At 42.3% G+C, this 14,665-nt stretch overlaps 1 protein-coding gene across 1 annotated transcript; it reads left to right on the forward strand.

The window, feature by feature from the left end:
- On the forward strand, positions 1,143-4,356 carry LOC107633836 (potassium transporter 6-like). The gene is made up of 7 exons (XM_016337432.2): positions 1,143-1,884; positions 2,134-2,187; positions 2,282-2,542; positions 2,645-2,697; positions 2,770-2,893; positions 2,979-3,233; positions 3,312-4,356. The coding sequence occupies exons 1-7, from the start codon at positions 1,845-1,847 to the stop codon at positions 4,304-4,306; spliced, it is 1,782 nt and encodes a 593-aa protein (XP_016192918.2). The 5' UTR covers positions 1,143-1,844; the 3' UTR covers positions 4,307-4,356.

The raw sequence follows: 14,665 nt of genomic DNA on the forward strand, positions 1-14,665 counted from the left end.
ATAAGTGGGCGTGTGAAAGATAAACCTGAAATAATGTTAGTATGATCCTTTCTAATTATAAACTTGGTGTTTGTTGAGTCCAATCTTTGCACCTCTTCTCTTCTGAATTCTGATCCAGTGTGTATCAATCATAAATAAATAGTTATTAATATTAAATAGTGTTTATCGTTGCAAACTTGCAATGTCAAATTTTCTTTGCTGAAATATGCATTTTAATTAGGTTTGAAAAACGCTAAGCTTGGACCAGCCAACAATATTGGCAACGGAGGAACTCCGCTACAGAATATGATTATATCAGCAATTAAAGAGAAAATGACGTCATAAACTCTACATACACCTAAATAATAAATATGATCCAAGCAATTTGAATCTACTTGATATAAAAGTCATTCTGAATGAAAATATTTCTAAAAAACAAACGAAATAAAGTGAGATAAAGTGTACATGAGAGAATTCTAATATTTAAGTCAGTAAAAAAATGGAGAATAACGAACGGTTATTAACTTGAAAGGTAAGTAATTATTTTAACTGCGTGTAGAGTTTATCTAACTACCTGCTATGCTTAAAGTCCCAAGTTTAATTTCGACATGTAAAAATATTTTATAGAGTCATCTAACTTTTTCCAATGTTGATTATTGGAATAAATGTTGATTATTATGGAAGCATATGTTGATATGTATATAAATTAATGGTTGTCCTGTCCAACCAATGTAGAGGAACAGAACAAGGATGGTGGTGGCTGGTCATCTAAGCTTAGATAATTTGTGTGTTTTTCTTTTTCCAATCCATAATATTAATTAATATTAAAATATTCAGAATGATGTTTCCTATGTATCTTCCTTCCTTATTCTTGAAACACATGCACTCTGCAATTTGAACCCTCAAATTCGAATCATGGATCTGGAAAGTACCTTCCTACACAAAACAATAATATTAACTCAAATACTATAAACAAGACAGCTTTTTCTTTTGCCTGTAAAATTATTCTGCTACATTTTTTTTAATTATTTTACATATATTATCTTCTTGTTAGATGTTCTGAATTTACTTTTTTATTTATTATTTTTTATTTAAATAATAAAAAATGTTATAAATTAATAATTGAAAATTCATAGAAATATAATTTAAACAGAATAAGTTTAAAACAAATAGGAGAGAGTGAGAGATTAATATTAAGATCAAATTATCTCAATTTTATGTATATACCTATATATATACATCGATTTTTCCAAAGTACTTGATACTGGGGCCTTCTTTAATTCTTTTGACCTTTTAAACTCAGTTAGAAGAAGAACAATGCGATGCCTCTTTTAGATTTGTAAGACTACTTGAAGAATGTTATTAGTAGTGTATAACAAGCATGTTTGTTTGTTTGAACTTTGAAGCAGAAAGAATCATGGAGATCAGTTCTGACACTGGCATATCAGAGCCTTGGAGTGGTGTATGGTGAAATAAGCACTTCACCACTCTTTGTGTACAGAAACACATTCTCTGAAGACATTGGTCACACTGACACCAATGAAGAGATTTTTGGTGTTCTGTCTTTGGTGTTCTGGACTTTAACATTGGTTACTCTTGTTAAGTATGTGTTCATAGTGCTTAGAGCTGATGACAATGGTGAAGGAGGCACATTTGCACTCTACTCTTTGCTCTGCCGCCATGCCAGGCTTCGATCATTCCATAATTGCCAGCTGGAGGATGAGGAGCTCTCCGAGTACCGGAGTAGCCGCTGCTTTGGCGCCGATGTGCCGGAGAGAAGCCTTAACTGTAGGGTGAAGAACACCTTGGAGAAGCACAAGTTCTTGCAGAGTGTTCTGTTGGTTCTTGCTCTCATTGGAACTTGCATGGTCGTTGGTGTTGGGGTGCTTAAACCTGCTATTTCTGGTAACTATGACAAGTTTTCTTTTTATTTTTGGGAATCAGAAATTGAAAATTTTGGGGGGTGTAAGTGTGTAATATTGCTTTCTCCTATCAACTTAAGTTTTTGGGATAAGTGGTTTCATTACATGGTAAATCAAACAAACCCAGAAGAGATTTTTGTTTGAAAGGAAGTGTTAAAGATATAACCATTAATAATTTTTTCTCCGGCCAGATTAAGTTTTTGGAATGAGTGGTTTCGTGAATTGAATGCAGTTTTCTCAGCTGTGTCTGGCCTTGAGCTTTCAGTGTCCAAGGAGCACCACAGATGTGAGTTCATCATCATTTACTTATGGTCTCAATTTCTCAAGAATGATAACGGATTTGTGTTGTTACTTTATAAATTGCCTTTGGTAATTTGCAGATGTAGAAGTTCCAGCTGCATGTTTGATATTGATAGGCTTGTTTGCACTTCAACGTTATGGTACACACAGGGTTGGCTTCATCTTCGCCCCCATAGTTCTTACATGGCTTCTCTGCATCGCCGCCATCGGCATATACAACATTTACTACTGGAACCCTCATGTATACAAAGCACTCTCCCCATATTATGTTTTCCAGTTCATAAAGAAAACAAAGACAGCAGGGTGGATGTCCCTTGGTGGAATTTTACTATGCATAACAGGTTAGTTTCTTTTCTTCATGCAGATTTTTGAAGTATTACTATGCATAACAGGTTAGTTTCTTTTCTATTTTGTGCTCTAACGCACTCTTTCAACTTTGACAGGATCAGAGGCCATGTTTGCTGATCTTGGACACTTTTCACCATTATCCATCAAGGTATGTCTACCTTACCATCATATTTTTCTGTACAACCTTCATTCAAAGTTTGATACATTTGTAATTGTGTAGATTGCCTTCACTGCTGTGGTTTATCCATGCTTAACTCTAGCATACATGGGACAAGCTGCATATTTTTCGAGACATCACGACATCAAACACGAGTATGAGTTTGGGTTCTATGTATCTGTCCCAGGTAGGTAACACAACACAAGTGTTTTCATTCTGAAGAAGAAGAAGAAGAGAGTGGAAGTCAGTCTCAGTTTCTTGTGTTTTTGCAGGGAAGTTGAGGTGGCCTGTTGTGGTGATAGCAATACTAGCCGCAGTTGTTGGCAGCCAATCCATCATCACAGGAACTTTCTCAATTATCAAGCAATGCTCAGCACTAAACTGCTTCCCAAGGGTTAAAGTGGTTCACACATCTTCAAAGATTCATGGCCAAGTTTACATCCCTGAGATAAATTGGCTACTGATGCTGATGTGTTTGGCTGTAACTATTGGTTTCGGAGACATAAGGCGTCTCGGCAATGCATCAGGTAACGTGCCTTCTCCTGTCAGCTTAAGCTTTTAGAAAAAGAAGCGAACTAAACTCATAACAACTAAACTCATGACAGGTTTGGCTGTTATCTCAGTAATGCTGGTAACAACCTGCTTGATGTCACTGGTAATTATACTGTGCTGGAACCAGAATGTTTTGCTAGCACTGGCCTTTGTTGTTTTCTTCGGAACAATTGAGGCTGTGTTCTTCTCAGCTTCCATTATGAAATTCTTTGAAGGAGCATGGGTACCAATTGTTATGTCAGTTGTGTTTCTTTCAGTAATGTATAGCTGGCACTATGGAACTCTAAAGAAGTATGAATTGGATGTCCAAAACAAGGTTTCAGTGAACTGGCTACTGAGCCTCGGACCAAGCTTAGGCTTTGTCCGAGTTCGCGGCATTGGGGTTGTTCACACAGAGCTAGTTTCCGGCATTCCAGCAATATTCTCACACTTTGTAACCAATTTACCCGCTTTCCACCAAGTGCTGGTGTTCCTCTGCATCAAGCATGTTCCAATTCCACATGTTAGACCCCAGGAGCGGTTTCTAGTAGGCAGAGTAGGGCCAAGAAACTTCAGAATCTACCGGTGTATCGTCCGATATGGATACCGTGACATCCACAAAGACGACGATGAGTTCGAGAAAGACCTTGTATGCAGCATAGCTGAGTTCATAAGAACCGGGAACTCAAGCAATGAGGCTGAGAAGGATGATCATCATGATGTGATGGCAGTTGTAGGCACATGTTCTAGTTCTACTCATCACATTATTATGAGTGATGAGAATGGAAAGGGACAAAAGAAAAAGGTACGGTTTATTGTGCCGGAGAAGCAGAAGATGGAGAGTGATGCAATGGAGGAGTTGAAGGATCTAATGGAAGCTAGGGAAGCTGGGGTGGCATACATTATAGGACATTCATACATGAGAGCCAAACCAGGTTCCAGCACTTTGAAAAAATTGTTGGTTAATTTTGGTTATGAATTGTTAAGGAAAAATAGCAGAGCACCCTCCTATGTACATAGTGTACCTCATGCATCAGCTTTAGAGGTTTCCATGATGTACTATGTTTAATAAACTTCATGTATTATTATCTTATATATATATATTTGTACATGTTTATATCCCTAGCTTTAGAGGAAAGTATATGCAACTCATACAATCACTAAGCTTTGAAAATACTGAGCATAGTAATGGGATTTACTTGTCAGTATAATGCCACACCCTTTTTTTTAGTTCGAGCCCAATGTTTAAAATGAAAATTATTTAGAGAGTAAAGTGACAATTAAATTCCTAAAGATTTTGATTTTATATTAGTTAATTTTTTAAGAAAAGAAATTGTTCATATTCTGGCCCAATAATAATGGTACAGGATCCAAGCAAAGAAGCCCAACCCAAAGGGTTGGCCTTCACCCAGTACCAGCCTTCATCCCAAGAAGTCGGTACTAAACACGACCTGCTCCAAAGAAGTCGGATACGAGGGTTAGCTGGCAGATAACACTCATTCGAATGAGTAACTGCCCCTAGAAACTCTCTAACCACTTCAGAGAGCCATATCTTAACCTTCCTAAGATATGGGAACGGTTATCCACCTAAAAAGGTGGCACTACTTTAGCGGTGGTTATTGGCTCACCACTATAAATACACTGACACCATTCGGTATAAAAAAGTTCCAATACTCTCTAAACCTGCTCACACTCTTGCTAACTTAGGCATCGGAGTGTCCTTGCAGGTACCACCCCCCATTCTTTCACGTGTACACGTCGGACGGAGGAACGCCGAGTAGCAGATCCACTCGAAAGCCACCTCCTTCATACATTTGGGCCAACCAACGCCATCCAGCCCATTAATCTCCGGTTACCCACCGTAACATTGGCGCCGTTGCCGGGGACCCGAGAGATCAACCAGTGATGGCGGATAGATCCCCTGAAGAGGGTCATGTGGAGACAGATTCTGAACAAGAGAATCTGAACACTGGAAACAATGAGGCCGACCAGACCCTTCACCAGGAGGCCAATGATCAACACAGGGAAGGCACCTCCGGAATCAAAAACCCGAAGGTAAATTCTTCGGAGGGGCGCGAATCAGAAAAAGAAGGACCATCCCACGCAATTGAGCTCATGGGATTAGTCCACAGTCGCCTCGAGCAGCTAGAACAGGAACGGGAATGACAAAAGAAAACTGAAAAGAACCTAAAAGAGGAGATGGAGCGACGAAAAGAGTTAGAAAGAAAACTCTTAAAGTTAGAATCCTCCCTCAAAGGTCAGAACTCCCACGACGGTAGAGAAGATTCGCCCTTAGGGGAGAAAGATCCTTTTAGCGAGGACATAATGAGGGCAAAAGTTTCGAGAAACTTTAGAAGCCCCGATATGGACCTCTACGACGGAACCACTAATCCAAAGCATCATCTGAGCAACTTTAAAAGTCGGATGTATTTGGCTGACGCTTCCGATGCCACGCGATGCAAAGCTTTTCCGACAACTTTGTCAAAAGCAGCGATGAAGTGGTTCGACAGCCTCCCTCCGAGGTCGATTACCAGTTTTGAAGACCTCTCAAGGAAATTCTTGATGAGGTTCTCTATCCAGAAAGACAAAGTAAAACATGCACCGAGTCTCCTGGGAATAAAATAGGAGGTCGGGGAGTCCTTACGAGCCTATATGGAAAGGTTCAACAAAGCATGTTTGGAGATTCAAGACCTGCCCACCGAAGCAGTCATCATGGGGCTAGTCAATGGGCTTAGAGAAGGTCCCTTCTCACAGTCCATATCCAAAAGACACCCCACCTCCTTATGTGATGTACAGCAGAGAGCTGAAAAATACATCAACATGGAGAAAAATGCTAAGCTAAGAGACCTGAGTGGGCGACCTGGTCACCCTCCCTCAACAAAAGAGAGGGAGAGGGAAGCCAAGAAAAAGGAAGAACCCGGCCTCGATAGGCCAAGAAAATATCACTCTTATACTCCTCTAAAAGTTCCTGTAGTGGATGTATACAGAGAAATTTGCAACACTGAAAGGCTGCCTCCCCCCAGGCCCATCAAAAATAAAAGAGGGGGGAGCCGCGGTGATTACTGTGAGTACCATAAGATATATGGGCACTCCACAAACGATTGTTATGACCTTAAAAATGTGATAGAAAAGCTGGCCAGAGAAGGTCGGCTTGACAGATATCTCATAGAAAGGTCGGACATTCATGGAAAAAGGAAGCGAGATGATATGGATAGAAGAGACCCGCCACCACAAACTCCAGAGAGACATATCCATATGATCTCAGGAGGGTTTGCGGGAGGGGGACTCACAAAATCTTCTCGAAAAAGACATCTCAAGAGAGTTTACCAGGTCGGAGAGCAGTCATCCGACCTCCCTACCATTTCATTCACAAAGGAGGATGGGCAAGGAATAATCCCGGGACACGATGACTCAGTGGTAGTCACCATGATCCTGGCAAATGCCCATCTCCACAGAACACTAGTAGACCAAGAGAGTTTAGCGGACATCCTCTTTAAGCCCGCTTTCGACAAACTGGGATTAGATGAGAAAGAGTTAAGAGCCTACCCCGACACCTTGTACGGATTAGGCGACACACCCATAAAGCCACTAGGATTTTTGCCCCTCCATACCACCTTTGGAAAGGGGGAGAAATCAAAGACTCTGAGTATAGACTTCATAGTCATCGACGTGGGGTCAGCCTATAATGCTTTAATTGGCAGAGCTACTCTTAATCGACTCGGAGCGATGGTATCGACGCCCCACCTCTGCATAAAATTCCCGACCTCAGCGGGGATAGCAACGGTGAGAGGAGATCAGAAGTTGGCAAGGAAATGCTACAATGAAAGCCTAAACCTGAGAGGAAAGAACAAAGAAATCCACACAATAGAGCTCGGGGGAGCAAGGATTAAAGAAGAGCTGCGACCACAGCCCGGGAGAAAAACCGAGGAGATTCAGGTCGGCGAAGAGAAAGGAAAAACCACCCACATAGGAGCCAACCTAGGGGAAACCCTAAGACAAGGGTTGACTAAGCTCCTAAGAGATAATTCCGATCTCTTCGCCTGGAAGGCCTCCGACATGCCTGGGATAGATCCCGAGCTCATGTCCCACAAACTCTCGGTCTACTCGGGGTCCCGACCTGTGCAACAAAGAAGACGCAAGCTCGGCCCAGAGCGAGCCCTAGTAGTGGAAGAGCAAGTACAGGCGCTCTTGGAAGCTGGCTTCATTAGAGAAGTAAAATACCCAACATGGCTAGCCAATGTAGTGCTAGTCAAAAAACAAAATGGCAAATGGAGGATGTGCGTCGACTATACCGACTTAAATAAGGCATGTCCCAAGGACCCTTATCCACTACCAAGCATTGAGGCCCTAGTAGACTCTAGCTCGGGGTATCAATACTTGTCGTTCATGGACGCCTACTCGGGGTACAACCAAATCCCGATGTACGAGCCAGACCAAGAGAAGACATCATTCATCACACCCAGAGCCAACTTTTGCTATGTGGTCATGCCATTCGGATTAAAGAATGCAGGAGCCACCTACCAGAGGTTGATGAATAAGGTGTTTGCCTCTCACCTAGGGAGCTTAATGGAAGTATACGTCGACGATATGCTGGTAAAGACCAAGAAAGAAGTCGACCTCTTGCCTGACCTTTCACAAGTCTTTGACACCATAAGGTCGCACGGGATGAGACTAAATCCTGCAAAGTGCGCCTTCGCGGTGGAGGCAGAAAAATTTCTGGGATTCATGCTAACGCAAAGAGGGATCGAAGCCAATCCTGATAAGTGTAGAGCTATCCTGGAAATGAGAAGTCCGACTTGTTTAATAGAAGTCCAACAACTTAACGGCCGACTTGCAGCTCTCTCCAGGTTTTTGGCAGGATCAGCACTAAGATCCCTTCCACTGTTCTCCCTCTTGAGAAAGGGACGCCTGTTTGAATGGACTCCCGAATGTGAGGAGGCGTTCTAGGAGTTCAAAAAGTTTTTGAGCCAACCTCCTATTCTGACCTGACCTGACCTGTAGCCGGAAAAGACCTCGTCCTATACCTATCCGTGGCAGACAAGGCTGTCTCAGCAGCCTTGATAAAAGAAGACGAGGACGGTCAACACCCAATCTATTTCATCAGTAAAGCTCTACAAGGCCCTGAGCTAAGGTACCACAAACTAGAGAAGTTTGCCTACTCCTTAGTAGTAGCTTCACGAAGGCTACGGCCTTACTTTCAAGCTCACACAGTAAGAGTCCGCACGAACCAGCCCATGAAGCAAATCCTCCAAAAGACGGATGTTGCAGGAAGAATGGTTCAATGGGCAATAGAGCTCTCTGAGTTCGACTTGAAGTATGAAGCTCGGACGACGATTAAAGCCCAGTACCTCGCCGACTTCATTGCAGAATACGCAAGAGATCAAGAGGATAAACCAACTACATGGGAACTCTATGTAGATGGATCCTCCAACAAAATAAGAAGCGGCGCAGGCATAATATTGGTAGATGAAAGGGGAACCCAGATAGAGGTTTCCCTCAAGTTTGAATTCCCAGCTTCAAATAATCAGGCAGAATATGAAGCCTTGATCGCAGGATTGAAGCTGGCAAAAGAAGTCGGTGCTACGAAGGTGATGATATACAGCGACTCCCAAGTGGTGACCTCCCAAATAAGTGGAGAATATCAGGCAAAGGACCCAAACATGAAGAGGTACTTGGAAAAAACTTTGGAGCACCTGGGGCGCTTTGCAGAAACCGAGGTGAAACACATAACTCGGGATCTAAACAGCAGAGCAGACGCCCTATCCAAGTTAGCAAGTACCAAGCCAGGAGAAAATAACAGAAGCCTGATTCAAGAGACTCTCCAGGAACCTTCAGTGGTAAAAATGGAAGACAAACAAGAAGTCTTTGAAGTGGTCGGATTAAACCTCGGATGGATGAACCCCTTAGTCGAATACCTAAAATTCGACATCCTCCCCAAGGAGGAAAAGGAGGCCAAGAAAATCCTAAGGGAAGCACAACACTATACCTTGGTGAAAAATATTCTCTATAGAAGGGGGATATCAACACCATTGTTAAAATGTGTACCGACCTCAAGAACCACCGAGGTATTAGAGGAAGTACATAGCGGAATCTGCGGGAACCACCTCGGAGCCAGGTCATTAGCCAGAAAGGTGATCCGAGCTGGATTCTACTGGCCAAGCTTGCAGAAAGATGCCACGGGCTTTGTGAAAAAGTGTCAACCATGTCAAATGCATGCAAATTTCCACGTGGCCCCCTCAGAGGAGCTCATTAGTATCACTTCTCCATGGCCCTTTGCAAAATGGGGAATGGATTTGTTAGGTCCTTTTCCCCAGGCGCCAGGACAAGTCAAGTACCTAATAGTGGGAATAGATTATTTCACAAAGTGGATAGAAGCAGAACCACTGGCCACCATCACCGCACAAAGAAGTCGGAGGTTCCTCTACAAAAATATCATCACAAGGTATGGGATACCTTATTCCATTACCACAGATAATGGAACCCAGTTCACCGACTCCACCTTTAGAAGCCTAGTAGCCAGTATGAACATCAAACACCAGTTCACCTCAGTGGAACACCCACAAGCCAATGGCCAAGCCGAAGCGGCCAACAAAGTCATACTGGCAGGGCTGAAGAAAAGATTACAAGATGCGAAAGGAGCTTGGGCTGAAGAGCTCCCACAAGTACTATGGGCTTACAGAACAACCCCCCAATCCGCCACTGGAGAAACACCCTTCCGACTAGTTTATGGCGTAGAAGCCATGATCCCAATAGAGGTCAATGAGCAAAGCCCAAGAGTGGTTTTTCACGACGAGATCGGGAATATACAGGGGCACAAAGAGGAGCTCGACTTGCTCCCCGAAGTCCGTGAAGAAGCCCAGATAAGAGAAGCAGCGTTGAAGCAAAGGATGACCGCAAGATACAACAAAAAAGTCATTCGAAGGAGTTTCACCCCAGATGACTTGGTCCTAATCAGAAACGACATTGGAGTCAACAAATCGGGGGAAGGAAAGCTCGCTGCTAATTGGAAAGGACCATACAAGATCAACGAGGTCTTAGGAAAGGGCTATTATAGGGTAACCGACTTCGACGGCAATGAGTTACCAAGATCATGGCATGCTTGTAATATGAAAAGGTACTACAGCTAAAAGCGAACCCTACTCCCTGATGTACTCTTTTCCCAACTTCATGATTTTTTCCCAAAATAAAAGGATTTTTTCTGAGAAGGGTTTTTAACGAGGCATCACAGTAGGGGCTAAGGGAAAATAGATTGTCAAAAGCCCTTAGTAGCAATAAGGTACCTCCTCGATTAATAAAGATCTCTTTCATTTTAATATCTCTTTTAAATTCCCTTTTTTATTCTCTTTCTACAAAACGCGTCGATTTAAGCTCGACAAAACATAAAAATCCCATGAACCGACCTAGATGGTCGTCAGGATAAAACGACGAGGTACAAGTCGGCGTAAAGAGGCTATGGAAGTCGATCATGATAAACTCGGGAGCAGTCCGACTCATAAGTCGGAATGCGAAACCGAGTAAAACTAAAATGAATCGCAAAAGTAGCCTAAGTCACGAAAAACTCAATGAAACGAAATTGAGTACTAGGAATAACAAAAAGAGATAGGAAAAAAACTAAGAAAATATTATAAGGCTGCCCTGAAGATCAAAAAGATTCAGAAAAGCAGACAAGCCCAAAGAAAAGGTTTTTTTCCAGAAAAGATCAAAAGTCAAAAGAACTACGAATAGAAAAGCATGCGCGCACAAGGTAACTCAAAACCCTTATCCAAAAAGGGTATTTATTTAATCATTAAAATTAAACCCTTATCAAAAAAGGGTATGATAAAACTATTTTGTTTACGGCCTTAAAGGACCAAAAGTTGTTCAAACATCAACAAATAAATATAAAGAGTTTAAAAAAGGGGGGCCCACAGGTCGGACCCCCAATAGCCAACAAATTACTTCTTTGCAAGAGGAGTAGAAGGATCACCACCACCAGGACCAGGAGTTGGAGAGAAAGTCGGAGGAGCGGTAGAAGAGCTCGGAGCGTCCTTAGAGCGAGGAGGGGACTCTATGATCCTCTGCCCCCGAGTCTTCAAATCGGACTCGGACTCCACCACGGGGACAGGAGGATCCACGATGGCACCATCAATAACAATCTTATCAGGGTCCAAAGGAGAAAGGTCCAAGTCAGGAGCAATGACTCCGACCTGATCCTTAAAAACCCTCCAAGCCTCATTAGCACCATCCGCAATAGAGTCCTCCAACTCGGTATAGGCCTTCCGGGCATTCAGCGAGTCATTCTTTACAGACACAAGATCAGCAAATAAACTGTTGTAGCTGGCTTGCGCTGCCTTCCTCAAATCCACCTCCATGTTACATTGGGATTGCAACTTCTTCTCCTTCTCCCGGAGGCTGTCCCTCTCCTCCTTCAGCTTGGCGACTTTCCCCTCCAACTCCCTCTCGTGCTCCTGATATATGCGAAGCCTGCCTTCCAGCTCCTCGACCCTCGAGGTCGTCCCTAAAGAGTTGAGAGGAGTCTTCTCAAATATATCTAAGAGTTTGCCACAAACTCCCGCCGTCTTGAGACTCTCCTCAACCACAGCAGTGAGGTAGTGCCGAACAGAAACATCATCTATGCTCATACGAGCATGAGGATAAATGTTCTTTCGGACGAACGCAAGAGCGTCCGCCTCACCAGAAGCGCCAGACTCTAAGGTCTTACGCTTCCTCTTCTCTGGTTCAGGAGTAGGTCGGACGGAGGGGGGTGGCAAAGAGGAAGCAGAAGAGGAAATCACAATAGGTTGGGAGGGAGTCCCGACGTTCCGAGGAGGAGGAGGAGGAGAGACAACCGCCCTAGCACCACCAGACCTGGCACGAGACCTCGCCTTGGCCTCCTGAACTCTTTGGTAAGACTCCTGGGCATTTGTTTTTGCCATTTCTGAAAAAAGCAACAATTGATAGATTAGACAAGTCGGAAGAATTAATCAGACAAGTCGGAAAACCAAATGAAAGCTACCTATTTGCGCCTGGATAAAACTCAGAGACCCCTGGAGAAACTTTTTCGTGTCCAAGTATGGAGACCTCCCCCAAACTTCTCGGAGGAACCCCACAATGGCTGCCTCCACGTCATCCAGGTCGTCAAGACCATATTTTTCACAAGGGGAGGCCTCCAACCAGTATAAAGGAAAGCGGGGGGAAGAAGTATCATCCAGGAAAAAGGGGTGGTGACCCTCTACAGCTTGCACTTTGAAAAAATAGTTTTTGAAGTCGTGGAAGGATTCGTCAAAAAGGGTAAAAATCCTCCTACCTTGTATGGCTCGGAACGATACCCACTGTTGTTTATTGTTTAGCCCACTAAAGGGTTTTGTCATATGAAAAAGATGGAAAAAAATCTTTAAGAAATCGGGATGATGAATTGATAAATTTTCAAAAAACTCCAAGAGTTGGGGTGAAGCTGGGTAGGAGCGACTCGGCAATGACGTAAAACAGACATCTCAAAGTCTGAAAAAGGAAGAAAAACACCCAAACGGGTGATCATACACTCATACATAAAGAAAAAATGGGAGGCCGCCTCATTAGCCATCCCAAAGCAAACCCGGTCTTTTGGACCCGGGACCACTAACTCATACTTCGGCTCGTCCTCCTCAGAAGAACAAATTTTGTGGCGGGTACGAAGATGGGTGATAAACTCAGAATCGACTGAGGGTTCCTCCCCTAAGACTGTGACATCGACCCAGTGAGAGAGAGCATCTACAGAAGCCATTTCTTTTTCTAAAAAAGGGGTGACAAAACCTACAAGGGGAAAAGAAAAATCACCAACACGGTCTCTAAAGGAAGGGGGATGCGAAACTAAAGTCTGCAAATCAAATTTATCTACAAAGGCATATTAAAGAACTAACATTTATCTGGAAATGAGGGTTGGAAGCAAAAGCCTTCGAAAACGCAAGAGTGCAACACGAACGAATGCAAGGAAAATTTTGAAAGATCGCAGAAACGAAACAATGAAAGAGAGGGAAAGCATTTATAAGAACGTTAGGGGCACGTCGGTCCTCTTACAAATCGTCTACGACCCCGAGTAGAATACTCGAACCCAAATCTTAAAAAGAAATTGGGCTCGAGTAGGGGCACTGTTCATACCCTGGCCCAATAATAATGGCCCAGGATCCAAGCAAAGAAGCCCAACCCAAAGGGTTGGCCTTCACCCAGTACCAGCCTTCATCCCAAGAAGTCGGTACTAAACACGACCTGCTCCAAAGAAGTCGGATACGAGGGTTAGCTGGCAGATAACACTCATTCGAATGAGTAACTGCCCCTAGAAACTCTCTAACCACTTCAGAGAGCCATATCTTAACCTCCCTAAGATATGGGAACGGTTATCCACCTAAAAAGGTGGCACTACTTCAGCGGTGGTTATTGGCTCACCACTATAAATACACTGACACCATTCAGGTATAAAAAAGTTCCAATACTCTCTAAACCTGCTCACACTCTTGCTAACTTAGGCATCGGAGTGTCCTTGCAGGTACCCCCCCTTCTTTCACGTGTACACGTCGGACGGAGGAACGCCGAGTAGCAGATCCACTCGAAAGCCACCTCCTTCATACATTTGGGCCAACCAACGCCATCCAGCCCATTAATCTCCGGTTACCCACCGTAACAGAAATATTAATTTAGTTCTCTATAATAATAAGAGATAGACACGTTATATTTTTCTATTAATTTATCACGTAAAATTTAACAGTGATACTTATATGTACCGTTAATTACTGTGACATGTCTATTTATAAAAGATTGTTATATAAATAATAATTTTTGGAACGAAACTTCACATGCTTTACAAAAATTCTTAATAAATAGATAGTTGTTGATAAAGGTTATATGCAAACTCCAAAGATAATAAATGTTTTATTGTCTAAACTACATTGTTTTCATTCTCATGTGATAGTAAGGGGACACACACCACTATAAATAACGAAATACATAGATAATTTATTTCGTTTTATACTATTTATTAACGGAATGACATCATGAAGGACCTAATTAATACTTTTTTCCTTCAAAAAACTAATTAATACTAAGTTAAAATTTTGATGATCTAGTTATCACTTAACTCTTATTTAAATATCTAAATTTAAGTGTTAAAGACACTCGATAAAATTTAAAGATTAGAGGAGAAAGCGAAGTTAAATATTAATATTTAAAAATGTGTAGTAGATATCAACATACAATGAGTAAATAACTATTTTTTACCATAAAAAATTTGGACGTTAACAAAACTGAATACGGAAGAACTAAATAAACTTTATACTCATAAAAGATAACATGAGGTTTGAAAGTTAAAAATGATTAGTAGTAAGATTAATTTTAGAATTTAATGTGTTTTTTAAATAAAATTAATAAAAATTTAACGATGGAATATTTTTTGTCGAACATAATTTATCTTCATGGA

Source organism: Arachis ipaensis, chromosome B03 (genome assembly GCF_000816755.2).
Source record: "Arachis ipaensis cultivar K30076 chromosome B03, Araip1.1, whole genome shotgun sequence".
Lineage (NCBI taxonomy): Eukaryota > Viridiplantae > Streptophyta > Magnoliopsida > Fabales > Fabaceae > Arachis > Arachis ipaensis.